Here is a 24,627-nt window from a genome sequence, read left to right on the forward strand (position 1 = left end):
GGGGATTTATCCACTTTTATGTGTTTGAAGATATCTCGCACTTCCTCCTCTGTAAACGGACATTTTTCAAGATGTCACCATCTATTTCCCTGCAGTCTATATCTTCCATATCCTTTTCCACAGTAAATACTGATGCAAAATACTCATTTAATATCTCCCCCCATCACCTGTGGCTCCACACAAAGGCTGCCTTGCTGATCTTTGAGGGGGCCTTATTCTCTCCCTAGTTATCCTTTTTTGTAAAAATCCTTTGGATTCTCCTTAACTCCATTTGCTAAAGCTAGCTCATGTCCCCTTGTTGCCTTCCTGATTTCCCTCTTAAGTATATTCCTACTGCCTTTATACTCTTCTAAGGATTCATTTGATCTATCTTGTCTATACCTGACATATGCTTTCTTCTTTTTCTTAACCAAACCTTCAATTTCTTTAGTCACCCAGTATTCTCTACACTTGTCAGCCTTTCCCTTCACCCGAACAGGAATGTACTGTCTCTGGCCTCTTGTTATCTCATTTCTGAAGGCCCAAGGCTGGAATCAAACCAGGGTCCCTGATGCTGTGAGGTAGCAGTGCTAACCGCTGAGACACTGTACCACCACAAACAGGTTAGCCCCGAGTTCACTCTCTTTCTCTCCTCTCAACAACTCAAATCCATTTCCCGTAGCCTCAGTTTATCCAAGTTTTGTTTGTTCATTCACAGGATGAGGGTGTCTCTGGCTAGGACAACATTTATTGCCCCATCACTAATTACCCAGAGGGTAGCTCAGAGTCAACCCCATCGCTGTGGGTCTGGAGTCACATGGAGGCCAGACCCGAGTAAGGGCAGCAGTTTCCTTCCCTGTAGGAGATTAATGACCCAGATGGGTTTGCCAACAATCGACATCGATCATCAGTATTCGAGATTTTTACTTATTTCCAATTCCACCATCTGCCAAGGCAGGATCCAAACCCAGGTCCCTAGAACAGATACCCCTATCCCTGAACTCAAGCTCTCTGGCAATGAAAGCCAACCTCCCGTTGGCCTTGGAACCTCTGCCTTTCGGTGCCAGGTGTACTTTGTAAATCCACACTTCCCTGGCCTTCAACATTTCAATGTTGCACCCACCTGCTTCACCCACCAAAGTGACTGTCACATTGATCCACATTATAGCACCTCATTCCAGAGGCATGGCAGGTAGGTACTTAAGTTGGCACCATGGCACCCAGTGAGAGAGGGTAGGAGTGTCCACAAGCACACAAGGGTGGGAGAGGTTTGTAATTCTCTCCCACCTGTGGCAGTGGATGCTGGATCAGTTGTTAAGTTTGAAATCAGAGATGGTTCTATTTGTGGGAAGCATCAACGGATATTGGCCAAACATAGGTATGTGGAGAGCTGAGGGCTACAGATCACTGTGATCTCTCGGAATGGTAGAACAGGCTGAATGGCCTCCTCTTGCCCCTCTGTTCCATTTACCCATTTCATCAACTGATCCCAATCGTTCGGATATCCTGTCACATCCTCCTCACCGTTCTCAATAGCACCTAGTTTTGAGTTGTCATTAAACTTAGAAATATTACATTTGATTCCTTCATCTAAATTGTTGATATGTATTGAAAATATTTGGGCCAAAGCAGTGATCCCTGTGGTACCATACGTATCATGGCATTTCTCTCTGAAAATGACCCATATAATTTCTACTCTGTTTCCTGTCTGCTAATCAATTCTCAGTCCATCCCAGTATATTACCATCAATCCCATCTGTTTTGATTTTACACATTAACCTCTTACATGGGACTTTATCCATATTCTGAAACTCCAAATGCACCACATCCACTGGTTCTCCCTTATCTATTGTGATAGTTACATCCTCCAATAAACTCCAGTAGGTTTGTCAAACACAATTTTCCCTTTCACAACTCCATGCTGACTGGTGGTTTCAAAGTGCCCATTTAGTACATCCTTTCCAGCATTTCTCAGCCACTGGGGTTAGACAAACTGGTCTGGAATTTCCCACTTTCTCTCTCTCTTTAATAGAGGGGGGCGGTCACATTTCACACCGTCCAATCCGCTGGGATAGTTACACAATCTAATCACACCCTTCACAAACTGGGAAAAGGAACAGAGAGCCCTGACTGATCAAGTACACAGAGGCATTGCACAGCCTGTCCCTGTCTGAGTGTCTGGCTCCCTCTCTCCTCCCCCAGCCAATGGCCAAGACAACACGACGGCCATCTCGCTGCTTTGGCAGAGGCAGGGTGAACAAACTGCTCCCGGCTCACCTTCAGGGGGCTCTGACATCGGTGGGGTGAGGCAGTACATGTGGTAACCACGGCCACAATCATCACAGAACAGGAGCTGGTCATCATTCTCTGAGGTAAGCCATTCAGCCCTTGAGTCTGCTTCACCATTCAATGAGATCATTTTTGAACGGATAATCCTTACCTTCACTTTCTTGCTTTTCCTGCATAACCCTGATTCCCTTACTGATAGAAAAATAAATACTGTTTTTCTACCTGTTTGAGTATACTTAATGACTTAGTCTCTACTGCCTTCTGCGATGAAGAATTCCACAGATTTACTATCCTGAGAAGAAATTCCTCCTCATCTGTATCGTAAACAGGTGACCTCTTCAGGTTATGACCTCAGGTCTTGGACTCTGTCACAAGGGGAAATAACCTTTCTGTATCTGTGAAGTCTCCTAAGAATCTTGTGTTTCAATAAGGTTGCATTTCATTCTTCAAAATTAAAATATGTGCAGGCCTAGTCTACTCAACCTCTCCTGATAAAACTATCCTTCCATACCTAGTATCAGCCTAGTGAACCTTCTGTGACTGCCTCCAATGCCAGTATAACATTTTCTGAGGTAAGGGCAAAAAACTGTTCATAGTATTCCAGGTCTGGTGTGGTTTTGTTGTCACTTGTAGCAAGATGTCCCTACTTTTATACTCAATTTCCTTTGGGCTTCCCTATTGCCTGCCAAACACGTACACAGACATTGTTGTGATTTATGCACAAAGACTCCCAGATCCCTCTTTTGCTGTAGTTTTCTGTAATCTTTCTTCATTTAAATACTATTCACCTCCTCTGTTCTTCCAGTCAAAGCACATAACCTTACACATTTCCACATCGTACTTCATCTGCCAAGTTTTTTCCCCACTTGTCTAACCTACCTGCATTCATCTCACCATTTACCTTCCCACCTTTTTTGAAATATCCACAAATTTGGTTATAGTGCATTCACTTTCCTCATCCAGTCCATATTGTAAGCAATGTTGGCTCAACCACTGATCCCTGTGGCACGCACATGTTCACACCCCTAACTGCCCCAAATTACAACACTCTCCTCTACTAATTAGTCAGTCCTGTATCCAAGTTAATACACTACCTCCAACGCCATGGGCTTTTTTTCTATTTAAGGAATATAGATAGGGTGGGAGGGAAATATATCTCTGGTGGTGGGGTCTGTTTGTAGGTGGCGGAAATGGCAGAGCATGATGCAATGTATCCAGAGGTTTGTGGGGTGGAAGGTGAGGACGAAGGGGGTACTATCCTTGTTGTGGTTTGAGGGCGGAGGTGCGGGAAGTGGCTGAGGTGCACTGGAGGGCAACATTGACCACATAAAAGGGGAAATTGCAGTCTTTGAAGAAGGAGGTCATCTGGCGTGGTCTGTGGAACTGGTCCTCCTGGGAGCAGCAGGAAGCAGGGTCGGAGGCGATGTAGTCCAGGTAGTTGAGAGAATTTGTGGGTTTGCAAAAGATGTCCATGTTGAGAGGTCCAGGAAGGAAAGGGAGGTGTCTGTGATGGTCCAGGTGAACCTAAGGTCAGGGTGGAATGCGTTGGTGAAGTTGATGAACTGTTCAATCTCCTTGTGGGAGCACAAGGTGGCTCCGATACAGTCATCAATGTAGCGGTGGAAAAGATGGGGAATAGTGCCGGTGTAGCTGTGGAAGGTGGACTGTTCTGCCTACCCACCGAAGAGACAGGCATAGCTGGTGCCCATGCGGGTTCCCATGGCTACCCCTTTGATCTGGAGGATGTGGGAGAATTGAAAGGAGAACTTATTGAGGGTGAGGACCAGTTCAGCCAAACAAATGAGAGTGTCAGTGGAAGAGTACTGGTGGGAACATCGGGAGAGGAAGAAACGGAGGACTTTGAGGCCTTTGTCAAGGCAGATAGAGGTATATGGGGACTGGATGTCCACGGTGAAGATGTGGCACTAGGGGCAGGGGAGACGAAAGCTGTGGAGGAGGTGGGTGGAGTCCTGATCATAGGTGGGGAGTTCTTGGACCCAGGGGATAGGACAGTATCAAGATTTGTGGAGATGAGTTTGGTGGTGCAGGAGCAGGCTGAGATGATAGGTCAACCGGGGCAGTCAAGTTTCTGAATCTTAGGTAGGAGGTAGAACCAGGTGATTCAGGGTTCCCGGACTGAGGTTGGAAGCTGTGGGTAGGAGATCCTCTGAGGTGATACGGCTGTGTATGATCTGGGAGATGATGATTTGGTGATGAGAGGTGATGTCATGGTCAAGGGGGCAGTAGGAGGAGTTGTCTTTGAGTTGGCATGTGGCTTCAGTGGTGTAGAGGACGGTGTGTCAAATTACCACTGGCCCCTCCGGAACCCCCCCCCATATCTGCTGGTTAGATGGTGAGGTTGGGATTCGACTGGAGGGAATGGAGGGCTTTTGCCTGAATTACTGATTCTTCTGCTCCTCGGATGCTGCCTGACCTACGTGTGGTACCTTTATCAAATACCTTTTCTATGCAATTACGCAAGCTAGCATGTACCAACTGGTATAATAACGTGGCTACATTTCCGATGTCAGAAAGAGGTAACAAAATTCCTAAAACTTTGCCCGCTTTGAAGCAAACAGATTAGGAGGATGCCTTAAATAGGTGTTGAGAATTTTTTGGGTTAACCCACATTTTTTTTAAAAAAAAGCAGATATCAAGTTATGTTGAATTTTCACATGAATCCCAGTATGTTTCACTTAAATGTTAAATGGCATTTGGCTGTTGAATTTAATGTATAATACTACAATACAGAGGGGATATCACTTGCGTATTTTCAAATTTCATAATGTTTTAGGCCATCTACTTGATTTTGCACCCATTTTGCTGGTCGTGTGAGTACAAATACACAGGAAATTGCAGGTCATTGTCTTTTCGGAGTTGGGTTTGTCTTACAGTTTATTGACTGTGTCTTTGATTTTTAATCCATAAAATAATATCTTAAACTAGTGACAAATTTTTTAAAGATTTTATTTTCTTACAGCATTTGGCTTCGCTAACAGCTGACTTTGGTTCGTATCCAAAATTGTTTTTGTATGTTTGGTTGAGAGGGTTGTCACAACCATATAGTAGCCAGTTCCAAAACCTAAAACCACTTCCCCTCTAGATATGCTCAATGAAAATTTTCATTTTACACTTATCAGACACTACATTCAAAGACTTGTTCCAGTGTAAAATTTGAACCACTGCTAAAATTTTATTAGTAGTGAAGTGTCAATCTTTTGTGCTTGACATTAAATTGATGTCAGTGCTAAATTGGATCATAACCATTTTTCAGTGAAGTGTGGGTAATATCTAAAAATAAATTCAAATGTTTCATTTAATCATCAGAATTATATTGCAAGATAACATCCTTTTTCCACAAAACACAAATTATTTTATATGTAAAGGACTTAAGCAAGCACTGTTCACTTTATATGGTTTATAACACATTATGCAATTGAGTTTACTTCTTACACAGTCAAGAATTATCTTATAACATGCTTTAGTCAAAGTTATGCACATCACTCTGGACCACCTATAAGTATGACAGAGTGCAGTGGAAACAGTCTTTAATTCTCCTCAGCTCAAGCTTTTCTCTGAGATAAAACTTCACTTTAGATGTTTGTTTCTTTTTTTTAGTTTTTCTAAGCTAATCTGGTTACTTTTTTCACCATAAGATTCTGGATGACCACTGTAGAGTTTTCCACCAGCTTCAAATTGCACAGCCCTCCTTTTGTTCTTTCAGAAGATCCAAAGTGCGATTAAGCATCCTTCCTATTCCATGCTGAAGTTCATTCTTTTACTCTGCTCACTGAACAGGTCTATCTTACAGGAATTTTGCAAGCCATGCTAGTCTTTGGTTTAGCTCCTTGGCCAATCTGTAAGTTGGTGTTCTAGGTAGCGAGGCTGTGGGTCTGAGGGGGCTCCTGGTTTGGCCAAGGAGCTACACCAAAGACTAAAATACTTAGTAGAAGACTCATGCCGGTCCATCCACTCCACCCAAGAATTCCTGAAGACCATCAAAGACACCAAGATAGAAGAGAATGAAATAATGGTTTCCTTTAATGTAACAGCCCTGTTCACATCAATCAACATCAACCTGGCCACGGAAACACTGACTACACTATTAGAAGACATAGAACATAGAAAAGTACAACACAGAACAGGCCCTTTGGCCCACAATGTTGTGCCGAGGTTTAATCCTAATGTAAAATATAATAACTTAACCTATGCACCCCTCAACTCACTGCTATCCATGTGCATGTCCAGCAGTCGCTTAAATGTCCCTAATGACTCTGCTTCCACCACCACAGCTGGAAACGCATTCCATACATTCACAACTCTGTGCATAAAGTACCTACCTCTGACATCTCCTTTATACCTTCCTCCAAATATCTTCAAACTATGACTTCTTGTACCAGTCAATCCTCCCCTGGGAAAAGTCTCTAGCTATTGACACTATCTATTCCACTCATCATCTTGTATACCTTAATCAGGTCTCCTCTCTTCCTCCTCCTCGCCAGAGATAAAAGTCCAAGCTTAATCAACCTTCCTTCATAAGGCAAGCCCTCCAGTCCAGATAGCATCCTGGTAAATCTTCTTTGCACCCTCTCCAAAGCCTCTGTATCTTTCCTATAGTCGGGCGACCAGAACTGGACACAGTATTCCAAGTGTGGTCTCACCAGGGACATATAGACCAAACACAACCAACTTCATCACCAAGGACAGTATCGTCAAGCTAGTGGACCTACGCATTAACACCCACTTCACTTTTAACAACAAAACCTACAGACAAACCAATGGAACACCCATGGGATCTCTGATATCAGGGTTCTTAGCAGAGACAGTAATGCAGAGATTTGAACAAACAGCTCTGCCAACCATCCAGCCCAAACTTTGGCTCTGCTACGCGGATGACACCTTTGTAATCAGTAAACAAACAAATTAGAGGAAACCTTCAAGACCATCAATAATACCCTTACTGGCATAAAATACTCAAAAGAGGAGGAAAACAACAACAAACTGCCATTCCTAGATGTCACAGTAGAGTGAACAGCCAATGGGGAACTTCAAACCAGCGTCTACAGGAAAACAACACATACGGACCAAATATTGAACTACAGAAGCAATCATCCCAACATCCACAAACCAAGCTTCATCAGAACATTATTCCAATGAGCCACCACACACTGCAGCACAGAAGAAAATCACCTATACAGTGCATTCTGAAAGAATGGGTACCCAATGAACACTGTCCGCCGATTTCTCAGTAACAAACCCAAACAAGCAGACAAAATGCGTCTAGAAACCCTAGCCACTCTCCCCTACATCAAAGACATCTCAGAAATGACTGCCAGACTAGTCAGACCCCTTGGCATCATGGTAGCCCACCAATCCACTAAAACTGCAGCTAATGAACTTGAAAGACCCTATACAGACAACAAGCAAAACTAATGTCATTTACAAAATACTGTGCAAGAACTGTAACAAACACTACATTGGACAAACAGGCAGAAAACTAGCCACCAGGATACATGAACATCAACTAGCCACAAAACGACATGACCCTCTCACTACTATCCTTAAATACAAATGAGAAAGGACACCACTTCGACTGGGACAACACATCCATCCTTGGACAAGCCAAACAGACATGCACGAGAATTCCTAGAAGCATGGCATTCCAACTGGAACTCTATCAACAAACACATTGACTTGGACTCAATTTACCACCCCCTCAGAAAAAGAACAGGAAATTACATCACCACAGGAAATGACATCACCGACCTAAAGAAACCCAAACATATAAATAGAAAGCAGAAATCATGAGCAGTGCTTCGTCCGGAGGCGCTCTGAAGATGTTACCTAGTATGGTGTTGAAACTTCTGAAAATGAACCTTCCAGCTCTGAGCAAACCTACATCCAGAACCTCAACCTGCGCTACAAATCTTTTCAAAAATCGCTGATGAAATATATTGGTTTTACAATGATTACTGAATGGTTTGTTTTTAAAATAATTTAGCTCTAACTCCTAATACAAATATGGCAGACGACATTTCCAGTTCTTCAGCTAAGTCAGCCCACCTCCTGTTTTAGAGTTTGATCTTTCCTGATTTTAATAAACTAACATGGGTCACTTTTTGGACTACCGTTTTTATAGAATCCCTACAGTGTGGAACAGCCATTCAGCCCATCAAGTCCACGCTGACCCTCTGAAGAGTATTCCAACCTGAACCGTCACCCCCATACTCCCAGTTCCAGTTACCCTGCATTTCCAATGGCTAATCCACCTAACCTGTGCATCTCTGGACACTGGCCAATCCACCTAACCTGTATATCTTTGGACTGTGGGAGGAAACCGCAGCACCCAGAGGAAACCCATGCAGACACTGGGAGGTTATTCAAACTCCATACAGACAGTCGCCCGAGGCTGGAATCAAACCCGCATCCTTGGCTCTGGAAGGCAGCCATGCTAATCACTGCTGCAGAGTCATCTTTTGGTATTGGGCAAGTCCGATATTTTAATTGCTCTAGTTTTATAATCGTCATTTATCAGAGATGAAAAATTGCTTTCATAGTTTTAAAAAGAACCATGAAGTAGATATTTGCAACAATGTTTAGTGGGACTTTCTATTATGGTTCTAGTGTCTTTCAAAAATAAGTCAACATAAATGCTGTCATTTGTTGAACCTTTTTGTCTTGAATTGTCATCTCTCCTGCAAGCATTGTATATTTTACAAATTGTGAAATGTTATCAAATAATATTGGATGTTCTGTAACTGACTTTGAGCATCTTAGTGGAATAATTGAGGTTATGTTTGTGTCAATTTTCAACTACTTTTTGAGGGTAGTCAATAGTTCTTTGACAGGCTTCGTCATGTTACTTAAGACAATTTAATTAAGTGATATTTATTGGCATGTCTTTGAATGGAAACTTTTATTATAAATGTATATTTTATTGTAAATTAGTAGTATTATAATCCGTGTCATTTTTTAAATTGCCCTTCAAATCAGTGATGCATTTTTCATCCAGAGTAACAGCTTTAACAATGGCATATAGGAAATTTATGTTTGGTAACTGCAAATGAAAATACACTATATAATAAGAGCACAAAACTTTGTCTGCGTGCACGCTGTAACATTAACAACAAAATATCGGTAGCTAGGATGTTTACCAGACTATGATGTACTGAATTGCAGTGATTGAACAAGAAATATAAAGGGTCAGTGTTTAAGTGAATTGTCTCGAGTGCAGTTTGTTCTCATGTCTTTTTGGTATAATCATATCAAGAAATGGAGACAACACTGAATTATATTGCAATTTTGTGTGCGTAAATTTGAAATTTGCCAGAATTGATAAATCTGGTGAATGAAAATAAATGTGTAAACTTCCAGAGTAGCTTAATTGAAGTTTTAGCTTTTAGGTGTAAGTAAATGTTTGTAGTTCAATCAAAATGCACCTGGGGAAGAGAACATTATGTTGATCCAGAATTCCCCATTTTGATGTCTCGAATGCTTTGGAATTATCTGTTTTTCAGTGTTCTATTTCATATTTTGTCCAATCTTTTTTGCATTTTTATTTATTCATTAATTTTCCATGGGATGTTTGTGTTGCTCTTTAGGCCATCGTGGCCTTTTTTGCTCTTGTACGCACTCACCTATTTTTCCTGAACTTGTCTGTGTATTCTATGAATTTCTTTCACGTATACCTCTGCAGAGGTTATTATTGGGGTACTAGCCAATTGCTTGCAGTCAGCCAATTAGGGAAAATCGGGTTTTAATTTCCTAACTCATTTCCAAGGATGTGATTTTCTTAGATTAGACTACCTGAAATAGTATTGTATTCCACAGTATGAGCTGGTTGAGGTGTGCGATCTTGATAGTCTTGAAGGAAACTTGGAAACAAATGAGTGTTATAGTCATTCCCCCTATGGCTTATGTTTTGGCTTCTCCTTGGTCCAAAGGCTGTTTAAAATTCAACCTTTTCAATTTTTTTCAAACAGAACTTGAAATGGTTCAGACAAGATTTACAAGGATGTTGCCAGGGTTGGATGGTTTGAGCAATAGGGAGAGGCTGAATAGGCTGGGGCTGTTGTCCCAGGAGAGAGATTTATAAAATCATGAGGGGCATAGATAGGGTGAATAGACAAGGTCTTTTCCCCAGGCTGGAGGAGTCCAGAACTAGAGGGCATAGGTTTAAGATGAGAAGGTAAAGATTTAAAAGGGACCTAAGGAACAACTTTTCACACAGAGGGTGGTCTGCGTATGGGATGTGCTGTCAGAAGGAGTGGTGGAGGCTGGTACAATTACAGTATTTAAAAGGTATCTGGATGAGTATATGAATAGGAAGGATTTAGAGGGATTTGGGCCAAATGGGATTAGATTAATTGAGGGTATCTGATCAGCATGGATGAGTTGGACCAAAAGGCGTGTTACTGTGCTATACAGCCCTATGACTCTGTTAGGAAGCACCACTGTGCCAGCTGGGACTTGGATCTGGATCTTGTGGCCTAGACACTGTAATTGTGTTGCAAAAGCCTCTTTAAAGATGACCAACAAAAGTTGGCCTTGCTTGTGAAACCCACATCGCATAAAAAACTAAATTACAAAAGTGAGCCGACTTATTTGAAGGTCTAGTGTCAAAAGATTACAAATGAGTTGCAGATGGTATTTGTTGCAAGCATTCCTCATTTTCTAATTAAATTGTAAAGCTAAAATGAACATCTCAGCTTTCCACACGTGGATTTATATACAGGAGCAGAATTTTTCTTTTCACTTTGGCACAGGCATGATATTAATTTTCCATTAGCTGCCTTTTGTAGTTTAGTCTGACATATTTGACAGCTAGTTACCCCTAACCTTCCTTTCCAGGAACCAAGACGAGAGAGGGAAGAGGAGAATGGAAAACTATGGCCTGAATTTTCAGGGTTTTTTTTGCCTCGGTGCAAGTTGCATTGAGTTTTTTTGGAAGGGTTCTCATTGTGAGATCCATTGAGGATTTCTCACTGTATCTTGCTAAATGCACCTCATTAACACCTGATCTTGCCCCATGACATCTCTCAAATCCCATTGCATCCTCTTATCACACACTGTTCCCAGAAAACCTCATCACTCAGCAGATATCTACTGAAATGTTTCCAAATGAAACATGATTGAAGTTTTCAAATACGTCCTTTATGTATTCATCCCTTCAATGTCTTAATATCCAGCAGACATTGATCCTGCACTTTTGCCCATCACTCTCACCTGGTTGTTCCAGCCATTTTGCCTAAGTGATGGCAGACAACACAGATCGTGATGCATACCATCAGAACCAAACCCTGCTGTGTCTCCAGGTCTCTGTAAAGAGGCTCCATGGCCCATTTTACATTGCTATACCCTAACAGTCCATTTCCACCACCACCACCTTTATGTGGAGATCCACCACATTAAACTTCGCCTTCAACTTTGCCTTAAGCCCTGCATTCCACCTTAATGATTGCACACCTCCTGTGAGAACAAACCTTCCACTCAGCGAGCAAACTTACAACCTGAACCTCAACCTGAGCTACAAATCTTCTCAATGATTGCAAACACCTCCTGTTGTGGACATGGTGATGGTCACTGCCAACAACATCACTTCCTGTAGCTGACCATACCTTGTGCTGCTGTTCTGTATATTCCCCATCCATCTTTAATCCGAACACCTCCACCCCTAATTCTCATTCCCACTTCCATAAATGCATCTGCCTTCACACATCCCCAGCCTTGATGCTCACCCCCCTTTTGGCAGTGAGCTTTTGCTCCTGCTTGCACATCCCATAATGACCGACAGGTGCAGCCCAGGGTTGGATTTGCACCAGACCTTGGAGTTTCTTGATGAACAGTCCCTAGATATGATTGTTCGTACTCTTGACCACTGTATCCTCAGTTCCTGGCATTGATGATATGCGATTCTTCTGACATCTACTGTCAGTTATGCAGGAGGGAATGTTACCCTGTACCTTGACTTAGATAGATCCCCTGATAGTGAGCTGATGAATGATCATGGCCAAACCACTGGGATGTCTGCACATTGTACCTCTGACTGACTGACTCTGATGCATGACAGTGCCGACCTCCCTAGCTTCACTGAGGATTATTCGCCACCAGTTTCCAATGCGACTATTTGATTGCTTACATGTGCAGTAATGCACATATCCCTACTGGCAATCTGCCTAATTTGTATGTCTGAGCAAAAGAGAATGTCAATATGGCATTACTGTTAACAAGTTGGCATTTCAACTAGAGGCAGAGGCATGATTGCTGCAAGTAGGTGCTGAGTGAGTGAGCAGTGACAGAGCAGGCAAGGAGCCCTGACATGCATCCTGGTCCCATCCGTGAGATCAGCCTTGTCCTTGCACAGTCTGGCTGCTGTCTTTCAGTGCTAGTTGCTATGTAAGTCTGTGCTTCCTAATTGACCTGCAAGTGAATCAGAGAGGTGATGTGATAATTGTGAGGGCTTGCTGACATCCGTGGATGAGGGGTGCATGAGGCTTGTGCATTTGGACTGTGCATTGAGATGCTATTTGCTGCCGAGTGACATGGAGGCTCATCACAGTCACCATGTATCCAGTCTTATTTCCATTTTGAGATTTCTCACTGTCACACTTCTTTAGTTCATTTGAACTGATAGGATGTTGGGTATTAATTGGGATGTGATCCTCTTAATTGATAACTTACTGCGGTCTGGCAAGGAACTCACTTTGCCACTTAGCAGCAGAACAAACAATGCTGTGAGCTGCTCCCAAACCTGAGATAGGCCTTTCCTAACTAATTGCTATCACCCATGTTGCGCAGACCTCTATAAAATTCTATGCATTAAAAAAAAAATCTGCCTATCGCTCCATTCAAAGCTTTCTGGGAATTTAATTGACTATAAAAATTCATATTAAAGTGTTTAAGATTTTATTTATAATTGTCTGTATTTCTAAGTATGTAAATAGTCTTGTAATTGTTTATTTCTTGTCTGGTGTCCATAATCCACTTAAAGCATTCTATTTAGTAGGGAATTGTTGCTGAAGTGAAGTCTTGTAAATTAATAATGATTTAACAATAGACATTGATAATAAATTTTTCTCAGCTCTGCAATGTTCATTCATGGTAACTTCAGTACTTTTATTTATTGTGATTAAAGGCCAACATAAGACATATATACTGATGAATGAAGATTTTTATTCTTGATGAAGTTCTTAATTAACTTTGGCAACAAACATGTCGGGAGAAATTTGGTTAAATGCAGGCTTTGCCAAGCCTTTAAGTGCTTATAAACTTTGAGCGACTGGTGGGAGCATAAAGAACAGACCCAGACAAGGGCCCAGTGAGGCGATTGAGAATAAAAGAGCAGGCCTGAGATAAATGCACAGTCAGCCATTTGAGAGAATATAGGAGTGGGCACAGGAGATTGGCGGAGGAATAGATCAGACCAGAGAACAAGACCAGAGAGGCGAGATGGGAGAATAAAAGATCAGGCCTGAGTATGAGACAACAGAGGGACTGGCAGGAGAATAAAATAGCAGCCCATTGAAGACCAGACTGGCATGAGGATGAAACAATAAGTCATGGAGAGAAAGAGAGAGAGCACAACAATATTAGTATTGCTAGTGTGGTCAGAGATGCAGCTCTGGGATCAGACTCATCAGCCATATGAGGGCCCACAGAGCCCATGAATTTCCAAGACAGACAATCATACTTGTTAGTGACTGATTACTCACGAAATTGCAAAGTCATGGTGGCAGCACAGATTGGATTATGTTTTTAATTGTTTAATTTGAACACTTTCAAAATTGTTACGTAAGGCATTTGTTTTATGATGTTCTTTCTTTTTGCATAATAAAATTCTGTTTGTTATTAAAGCCAAATTGGCAGCAGTGCATGTTTGTCTTTCAGTAAAACACCATCTTGTTAAATAAAAACCAAACAAAATATAATCTGTCAAGTCATGTTTCAATCTGGGAGCTGACTTGTCCAGTAATATCGACTAGGATCATAACAATAGGGGGGAGTGGCATGATGGTCAAACTAGGGGGAAAGAGAGGGAACTGAAAGACAAAGCAGAGGGTCTGCTTACTTTCCTCTGTAACCTAGCTTTGATTTCCTACTCACTGCCTCTTGACTCTTCTCTCCACCGCCCCACCTCCATCTACCTGTTGCCGTCCCAGCTACCTTCCTCTCCACTTTCTTTTATCGCTCAGCTCACCCTCTAACCACAACCACCAGTCCTGGTGAAGGGCTTATGCCTGAAATGTCAATTCTCCTCCTCCTCGGATGCTGCCTGATCTGTGTTTTTCCATCGCCACACTTTTTGATTCTGATTCTCCAGCATCTGCAGTCCTCACTTTCTCCTTCTTATTTTATCTGAGCGTTAGTATTTGCAAGTAAGGCATTTACGGAATTTTAATGCTAAAATTGCTATCATTACTCACTGGACAAGTATAGTATATCCTGAAATAAAATAAATGATTTTTATTATTACATAACTAGAAATCGTGAAGTTGAATTAGATTGCTTAGTTGCTTTTGAAGGTGCCTGGGGAAGGTTAAATGTATATGTTAACATCATAGGGCAGAATCTTGTATGAAATTGGCTTGCTGTCATTTTTAAGTTTCATGATGGGATCTCTGTCCATGAGGTCAATGAAGTTCACTTGTGCTATTGTTGTAGATTCACTTAATTAACCATGTTCCTGTGATGACCTGCGCATCCAATGCTTGCTCATTTTTCTTGTTTATCATATGGGATGCAATTGGTCAGTGAGGTGAAAGTTGTCGAGTTGCAACCAACCCTGTGCCAGAAGCTCATTCATCTCTGGATGAATAAATTCCTCATTTCAATCCTATCCCATATCTTTAAAACTGTGACCTCTGGGTTTAGATTCTGTAGTCATTAAGAATATTCATAATATGTTTACCCAATCTAGTCCAGTTAAAATTTTATAGGTTTCTGAGATTCTTCTCTCCCTTTCCTGGACACACCCATTCTTCTCAACTCCAGTGACCACAGTGTTAATCAATCCAGCCCCTCTTCGTATGTCAAACCTGTCATCCAAGGAATCAGGCTGGTAAACCTTCATTGCACTCCCTCCATAGCCAGAAAAGCTGCCTTTAGATAAGGAGACCAAAATGGCAAACAGTACTCTCATTAATGAATAGAAATAGGCCATTCTCATGTGAAACAGAAATAGGTAATATGGTGCAATGAATCTGTTTATGCTTAATGAAAATTTCCTGGCTTTCATCACCTAAATCTATTGGCATTGCCATCTAGTCTCTTCTACAAGTGCATGTCTAGTTGATCCAGTTAAAGTACCTAATCGAGACGGTTCAGGGAATCCCGAATGGACTTGACCTGAAGCTTGTCTTAGTTCGTCCTGGAGATCGCACCCTAAGGTAGTCTGGAATACAAAACCCTTACAGACAGTTTAGTTTAAATTATTACCTTTATTTAACAATGGCATTGCTACCTACAAGCCAGGTTTAAGCTAAGGTTCTAAAACCATTAGCAGAGTAATGGCGCTAGCTCTTACCCCTAAGAGCTCTCTCAGGCTCCTCCCCTTATTGCTGCAAACAAGCTGTCTTTATATAGAAATTGGTACTTAGATTACCAAAAAAAAACACACGTCCTTAATCAGGTAAGCAGCGATAAAATGGCCAAAGTTTGTAGAGAGGAAGAGAAACTTATTGACTAATTAAGCTACATTCACGTCAAAGTTGGAAACCCTGATCAAGCCTGGCCTCATACCTTAGCTAGATAAGCTCCATTTTAACAGTATATCATAAAGAGAGACTAATCTAAACTACGTGGAAAAGGTCATGAGGTAACCTCGCTCAGCTAACATGCCCAGTACCATTTGTCCTACAAAATGACTTTTCTAAACATTTCTTAGATTCCCAAAATGCAAATTAACTTCATAACATTCCCGTATCTCAAGCTCCAGGGAACAACACACAAGACACTCAGTCCATGGCAAGCAAGTGTATGCTCAAAGCAGACCACAAAGAGTTAATCTGTCCACCAGCTTCAGTCCTGTGTCTCTCTCTCTCTCTCTCTCTCTCGGGGTGTCACTCTCTCTTGTGTTGTACTATTGTTCTATTACGAGCATGTTCCACTCAGTTAATTAAATTACAAGTTCTTTTCCTATTGAGTATGAGTTTTGATAAGAGTCTTCAATATAAACCAGAATTTGTTATCCAACATCCAACTGTAAAATATACACAGCTTCCAGCCCTTGGGGTCAAAAGGAAATACTGCTGCACATTCCACAAGCGAACAATGCTATCACTTTATTTGCACCGATCCATTGACACTAAGAACAGATATCCTTAATTCTTCTGAGCAAATGCCCCGCCCCCTTGGTCAAGCGCTTTCCTGCATGTCCTGTTTAGTTCTAATGTGTGTAGCAGATGGGTCAAATGTAAGGCGACAAACTTTCTCAATCCTTAAATGTATCTATCCTATTAACTTCAAACACTCTTTGTGCCAGCAGGTTCCACATTTTTGGGTGGTTAATATGTTTCTTCTTAAGTCCCTCGGTGGATTTTTTAAAAAGTGAACTATTTTGGATTGATAGTCTCAAGTTATGTTCTCTATATTCCTATGTTTCTATATACTGTTTATTATTGTAAAACTTCAATAGTTGGTCCTCAGATTTCTACCTTCCAGTGAAGAGACCCAACCTGTTAATCAATTTCCGATATGGTTATCCAGGCATTTTTTTGGTTTTATACCTGTAAATCTTCTCTACACCCTCCTGAGTGTTCCTATCCTTTTTATAAACTGGTGACCAGAATTGGTCTTAAAGGTGATATTTCCTCAGTATTCAATTCTGTTGCTCTAGAAAATGAAGTCTAGTTTTATTTTAGTTTTCTAATATGTGGCTCAACTTTGTGGTTGATATATCTGTACTCTATGATTCCTTCTTGAGATTCCTTTATTGCCATATCCTGTTTAGATTTGTATCTGTTTTCTTCATACAAAAATGCACTGTCACATTAGTCTATGTTGAATTTCATTTGCCTGTTCACTATCTTAATAATAGGAAGGTACAAAGCTCTTGGGAGGCAAAACAGGGATTGCTAGGATGAGGAGAAAGTGAGGACTGCAGATGCTGGAGATCAGAGTCGAGAGTGGGATGCTGGAAAAGCATAGCAGGCCAGTCAGCATCCAAGGAGCAGGAGAATTGATGTTTCGGGCAAGAGCACTTCATCAGGAATGAGGCTTGTGAACCAAGGGGGTGTAGAGATTGCTAGGATTAGTTTTGATTTGTAAACTGTTGGTATGGACTCAGCATGTCAAATGGCCACTTACTGAGCTGATAACCTTTAGACTTTGATGTGAGCTTGAATATTCAACAGAACAGAGAATAATACATAGTGTTTCTCAAAAGTTCATTTGGTTTCGAATATGACTTTATTGTAATGAATTAATTGGGACAGTAAACTAAAACACTTCTATTTTGCAGAATATTTGTATTCACTAGCTGACATTAATCTGCACTCGTATTTAATTTTCCTGTTGTTTATTGTATTTTATCCAGTAAAACCTCTGGCTTGATATCCAAGGAAGTAGTTAATTAAAAGCTTTAATCTGTAATATCTGATAGATTTTCACGAGGTCTGTGGTATATCATATCTAAACTCTGATTCAGAGTATTAGAACAAAAATAATAGCCCAAAAATGGCACATTAAAAGTTGCTGTTCCTGTTGTCTGAGAAAGTAAATGTGTAACATACGTTAAGATGATGACCTTTTCAGCGTGTCAACTTGGGTTTAAATTCAGGCCATATTTATTGAATCAAAGCAAAATTCTGCTGGGGTTTGACTTCACAATACCTAATTGTTGAGAAAATCTGAACAAAAGGCTGCTGGTAGATAACTGAAGAAAATGGAGATGCACATTGTCCTCTTGGTACTTAAAAGCTTTATTGGTGTTACTACATGTGCTGTTTCCATTTTCCTTTTTGAACTCTTGCACAAAGTTAGTAACACATTTTGTTTGTTTTTTCTTTCTAGCTTTACCACATGTCTAGTGACCGAAGGTGACGTGAAACATATATCCTTAATTGTCCTGAGTGTTTCAGAATGTGTTGCTAGCCTATTCATGAAAGGTGAGAGTTAATGATCTTTTTAAAGAGCATGTAGCTATTGGTTTTCTGAATGTATTTATCTTGGCTAAACACAATTTTCTTCTGACAGCATTTAGATTAAAAGGGGCTTACTAGTATACTTGCATGCACTAACATTGTTGAGAAACAACCATGGTGATTTACTACAACTGTTTTGGAGGGAAGTTGAAAAGCCAGTTTCAAAGAGAAAATAATTGATGCAAGATGAAATTGTTATATCCAGGGCTTGCTAGATCATAGATCTACATAATATCTATTCTGGGTCCTCCCTTCAAAGTTCAGACTTTCTCTTGAGAAAGGGCGACCCTTTTAAATTCAGTGTGCTTAGTTACAAATTTCCAGTGGAATGATTGGTAAACAAATATAGTCAACAATGTTGGGACAGTGCATTAAATGGTCCTGTTATAATTTGAGGCACTTTTCAGTTTTTGTTTTAGGCATTCTCAAGATAAAGGCTAGCTTTTGTAACAGGCACTTCATATATATTGAAAGTTAAATTTGTATGCTAGGTAATTAGATAGTGACCCTTTAAGTGAAATGTAAACCTTGTTGTTTCTCTTGAACTCTTCAAAATCACCAGAAAGTATCAACACGGCAGTGTGTGTGGTTCAAATCAAAACACACCAGCATGGGTTTTTGTGGTCAGCAGTAAAACGGCACCAATTGTCATTGATTGCACAACAAAATGTAAATGTATCTGATTAGTAGGGCACAATGAGAACTATCACTTACTGTGGCAAGGTCTATCTTCAAGAGAAATATTGAAGTCTTCCAATGTGGTATGTGGTCAGTGAAACCACACATCTAGTGACATCAGAAGCTGATGAACCACCTCATGAGGTCAGTCTTCAGCTCAACCACAGAGCGACAGACCCAGAGAGAAATACAGAAGGAGTGAATTGAGAAAAGTAGCAGCAACAACACACTGAGGGTGAGCCTACGACTCCAAGGGTGAGGCTTAGATGGAGGTAAACTGGTGCCCGTGGTCTGTCCATTCATCGCTCTGTTTAATACCTTAATTGTGGGTGTTACTTCCCTTACTCCCATCCTTTAAAACAAGGGTCAAGCCCAGCTCTATATATCCTCCCAAACATCTCCTTTGATGAAACTGACCTCCCTGCATGCAAGGACACTGAATTTGACTTATGACTCGTAAAAGCAGCCAGGAAAGTAATAGCCAAACCCAAGTCTGGCTCAAACTGGAAATGACTGGGAGAAGCTCCAGTTTTTGCAACTTCAGAACGTGCTTCATAGAACATAGAACATAGAACAATACAGCACAGAACAGGCCCTTCGGCCCACGATGTTGTGCCGAACTTCTAACCTAGATTAAGTACCCATCCATGTACCTATCCAAATGCCGCTTAAAGGTCGCCAATGATTCCGACTCTACCACTCCCACGGGCAGCGCATTCCATGCCCCCACCACTCTCTGGGTAAAGAACCCACCCCTGACATCTCCCCTATACCTTCCACCCTTCACCTTAAATTTATGTCCCCTTGTTTGTGTTGCAAAGCTCAAGAAAATATTTTGAGCATTGCACAAGATTGTAATAATACATGATGCATCTAGATATATTGACTGCATGATGAATGTTTGTTTATTAACAGATTAAACAAAAAGACAGTCTATAACTTCATAATTTATGTGGAATATCCCAGGCTCTGCTCCAGCAAATATTAGTTTAAGGAAAATAGGCATGAAAATCATGGTAATTATTAGGCACTCCGTCCAAATTCCCAAGCTATCTTAATGTGGCCATGAGCCCCATGATTGATAACTGCAAAATTTGATTTTGTTTAAGAGCATGAGACCTAGAAACAAAATGATTGAGACTGAGGAGAGTAACAAAAAATATAATTTTTAAAAAAACATATTGTTGAGTTATACTACAGGTATGAATGCTAGCAGCCCCAAAAGTAACTTTCATAATTCAACCATGTGGCTCTTTGAAAAAGACATTTGGAAGACACTTGAGGAGTCCATGTAATTGTGAAAGTTGTAATGAATGTAGTCTTTAAAACTGCATTTTTTTTAGACATTTGATTGAATTTTTGTGGCATGTAATATTTTGAATATATTATCAGTCATTTTTACACTATATTATTCATTCTAATGTGCCATTACACAATATGCCCCTGCACAATGTGCAGATGTTTTGGCTAGAGAATGCTGAATCCTAAATTGTGTTGGATGTATAACATTATTAGTTGTATATATTCCAGAATTATGCTATATACACCATGTGATTTTTATATAGTGGTTAATAGATAATTTAAAGAATAACCAAATTAACATTTCAATATCAATGTGGAAGCTCTGGCTTGCACATTTTCACAGTAAAACTGGAGAAGTTTATGATAATTGAACAATTCAATCTTTTAGAAGATTGAATTGCAGCAACTGCTGTTCAGGATATCACAGCTGAGCAATATTTAATCGAAGTATAATAGTTTATTATGGAACAATCTTCTTGCATATTAGTAAGCTGAAATAGAAATGAAATTGTACTGAAAATAAACCTCATTTTCTGTAGTACATTTACCAAATGATTTAGCAACTCTTACATCGTTTTATTTTAATATATAGGCTTACGCTGTAATGACCTGATGTTTAAGTGGGACTGAAGATGAGTATTAGCAGTGATGAGGTCAACTTTCTGGTATATAGATATTTGCAAGAGTCTGGTAAGTATGGAAAGTAATGAAAGAGGGCTTTGAAATGTTTGAATTATCTCTAGCTGTGATCTTGGCAGGAAATAAAAGTGACTGTTTGCTGACCCTGGAGCTCAGGGTGCATTGGAGGGGGTGGGGGGAAAAGGATTATAGACCAGTCACTGAGGTCAAGTGTCAAAACGGGAGTGAGGGATTTTTGGTGTCTCCTCAATGTATTAATCAGGGCAGTGTTTTATTGTCGATGACCATTTTTTGAAAACTAATTTCACTCGTGCATTTAGTGTTGATGGGATGGCACGGTGGCTCAGTGGCTCAGTGGTTCATATTCTGCTGCACAGCGCCAAGCACCCGGGTTTGATTTCAGCCCCAGGCGACTGACTGTGTTGAGTTTGCATATTCTCCCCATGTCTGCATGGGTTTCCTCCCATAGTCCAAAATGTGCCAGCTAGGGGAATTGGCCATGGTAAATTGCCCGTGGTGTCCAGGGATGTGCATGTTAGGTGGATTAGCCATGGAAAATCCAGGGTTACAGGGATAGGGTGGGTCTGGATGGAATGCTTTTCAGACGGTCAGTGCGGACTGTGGATTGAATGGCCTTCATGTCATAGGGATTCTATGATGAAATGATCTGAAGTAAGTACATGGCTCTTTGTTTGCATATGTAAAGTGTTATGCCTGCTTCAAGATTACTGTGTATAAAAGGTGTTCTACTTGCATGCTTGTTGCATGATATTTTATGCACACAGCACACAACGTGGCATCTGAAGAATAAGCGCTTCATATCGCAATGTCTAGGCCTCTGCACACTCGACGTGCATGCGCCTTTTAAAACTAATGTCAACAGTTGAGATAGGATATGTACAGTATGCGCAGCACTGTGATTTCTAAACTACACATTTCCTAACATCTTTTCACACGTCTCATCTTCATTGTTTCATTTCAGTGATTAACATTACACTATTATTGTTCTTTATGTAGTTTGAATATTGGATTAATGTTTAAGGGTGCTGTTGTCATGAAAGGAACTTTTAGGGTTTGGGAGCTTTGGAAGGGTTAAAGTTATAAGAGTATGGGAGGTTCAGAGAATAGGGATAAAGAAAATTGTGTGGAATTGGGCACAAGCAATGGGTTCTGCAAGAATAGGGTGGGATAGGAAAGTTCTTGGGGAGATGTCCCAGAATCAGGGAATTTTGGAAATTTGGGATAAACATTGGTTGATCACTCATTGCTGAAAACAGGTTTTGTGTGCTGGAGCAGTTCATAAAGTAGAAAGCATTTGTTAAGTTACTGGCGTAATCCATTTTTAGATGGATTTTGTTTAAAAACGCAATATTGATATGAGTTACTGAGGTAAAATTGAGAATTATTTTTATTCGGAGACCTATTCATTGATTTGGTTCATCAACAAACAAAATAGTTGGTCTCATAATTTAAGTATTTGTCATTGGAGAAACAAAATATGATTTAAAAAATAATAATCTGTTTTTACTAATGTGTGTATGAAATGCATTTTTTAAGATATCATTATCTTTTTATCACAGGTTTTTCCCATTCAGCATTCACGTTTGGTATAGAGAGTCACATCAGTCAGTCCAATATTAATGGTGCCCTTGTGCCACCAGCAGCTCTCATCTCGATCATACAGAAAGGTTTGCAGTATGTGGAGGCCGAAGTCAGTATCAATGAGGTTGGTATCCAGCAAATTTGGGAGTGGACAACTAGAATATGGTATAAACAAAATGTGTGAGCTGTACATTTTATTCGGCTTTCTTGTAAAGCTCCTTTTTTAAAAAAACAAGTCTTGACTAAAAGTTTCAATGCTAATTACAGTCATCCCGTAAATGTATTTTTACTCTTATGGAATTGCTTGAAATGAAATACATTTTTCAAGTATAAAACATGTTGACTGAAGTCTGTAATAAGTGAAAGAAATACATTGGGACAAAAGAGTTGTACACACTTCTGTGTCTGAAAATGTCTGCAATTATTTTAGGGAAAAGATGGATCAATTATGTACAATAATTGTTCCAGTAGGGGCAGGTTTTAGCTAATTATTTATTTTCATTAGTTAATTATTTATTTTCATTACTTAAGAATGTAAGTTTTACTATTGTGTGATTGTACTTTTTTTTGATTATCTATCTTGGATACAGTTTAGGCTATTATCTTTAAATTCCTTTGATAGTACCATTACAAATCCTAATTCATGTCCCAAAACAAAAGTTTTTAAACTTCAAAGAAAATGTTTTGATTTCTTAGCTAAATGTTTGATTTCTTTTTAAAACTCAGATATGTGATCAGCTTTATCTCCCTTTGAGTGATGGTGTTTTACTTAATTTGAATTCAAAATCTTAAACTTGTCAATTCTTAATTGATATTTTAGTTAAATATATTTTAGAGCTGAACAAATTTTATTCTTTTTAAGTTTGACAGGTTTGAAGGCAGGTGTATAATACTTCAAGTTAATATTAATATCAAAATGTAAGCCCTTTTGCACAATGTCTCAGGTGACTTCTCTTGCCATTGTGAGAAACATTCTTTCCTTGACATCTCAACTGTCTTACCTGCCTAGGCAGTCCTTCACGTTATCATTGCCAAATACTTTTTGATCTCTACTCCATTCCACTGTACCTACAGTAACAGATTCTCTGTATACTCCTACAATGTAATAATCCAAGGAAGTGTTCCCCTGTCTCATACTTTTTCTCATCAATATACTGTCTGGCTACATCAATCAGAAGCATGAGTGCAGTTTCCTTATTGCAGTTAACATCAAGATGTACCATGCTGCCACCTCTCTTGATCTTAACAGAGTATATTATGGTAGTTGAGGGCATTGCTTTCAACCCTTGCCATAAACTTAATGGTTTTATTTTGCCACTGCTTTCATTGTCTGCGCTATTTACTCAGGGTAGTCTGAATATAAATGCCACTATCCCATGTAATTAAAAGTTGAACTTCAGACTTCTGATATCACAGCTTTGCATGTCTCTGGTCCTTGTCTTAGTGCCATCAGGTGAAACATTTATATGTAACTTCAACTATTTTAAATATCCTATTTGCTGACATCCCATCCTTCATAAACTTTGTGTTGCACAGTACTCAATTGTCCTAATCACCATTTATTCAACTTCCTTTCTCCTTGCTGACATATGTGTGCTTACTTTATTCTTATTCTTGTGTTTCTCCACAATTATCCCAATCTCTTTGCAAGCTCCTTCAGAAGTATATCAGACCTGTCCCCATTTTGTTTTCTGAAATGAGCAATTGCATAGTGCACCCTTTCGTTGCGACACCTTGTACTCTGATTTTTAAAATTTTCTCCTTAATCTGCTGTGCATCTCCACCTCTCTGCTATTATAGCTCAGTGTTCACTCTTGGAACATTTGTAACAACTACATAAATGCAAGCTGTTGAGAATCATTAATTTTCCATTTCTGTACTAGCCAGAATTTCGTTTCTGATAAAATTAAACTAAAATGTTACGCTATAGAATAAAGCCGGTTTCCATTTCTCTTGTACTAACTTAAATGTTATGGTTTTGCTAATTTCAACAAGTTAT

At 40.0% G+C, this 24,627-nt stretch overlaps 1 protein-coding gene across 1 annotated transcript in view; it reads left to right on the forward strand.

The window, feature by feature from the left end:
* Positions 1–24,627, forward strand: part of tbl1xr1a (TBL1X/Y related 1a) — a 180,974-nt gene that overhangs the window by 122,851 nt on the left and 33,496 nt on the right. Inside the window, exons 3-5 of the mRNA XM_087993572.1 lie at positions 18,277–18,371; positions 20,980–21,077; positions 22,607–22,752. Of these exons, the coding sequence (XP_087849698.1) occupies positions 21,020–21,077; positions 22,607–22,752 (204 nt within the window). The 5' untranslated portion in view covers positions 18,277–18,371; positions 20,980–21,019. The remainder of the gene's footprint in view (positions 1–18,276; positions 18,372–20,979; positions 21,078–22,606; positions 22,753–24,627) is intronic.

Source organism: Chiloscyllium plagiosum, unplaced genomic scaffold (genome assembly GCF_037043375.1).
Source record: "Chiloscyllium plagiosum isolate Xiang-an unplaced genomic scaffold, Cpla_swu_hap1 HiC_scaffold_13, whole genome shotgun sequence".
Classification (NCBI taxonomy): Eukaryota; Metazoa; Chordata; class Chondrichthyes; order Orectolobiformes; family Hemiscylliidae; genus Chiloscyllium; species Chiloscyllium plagiosum.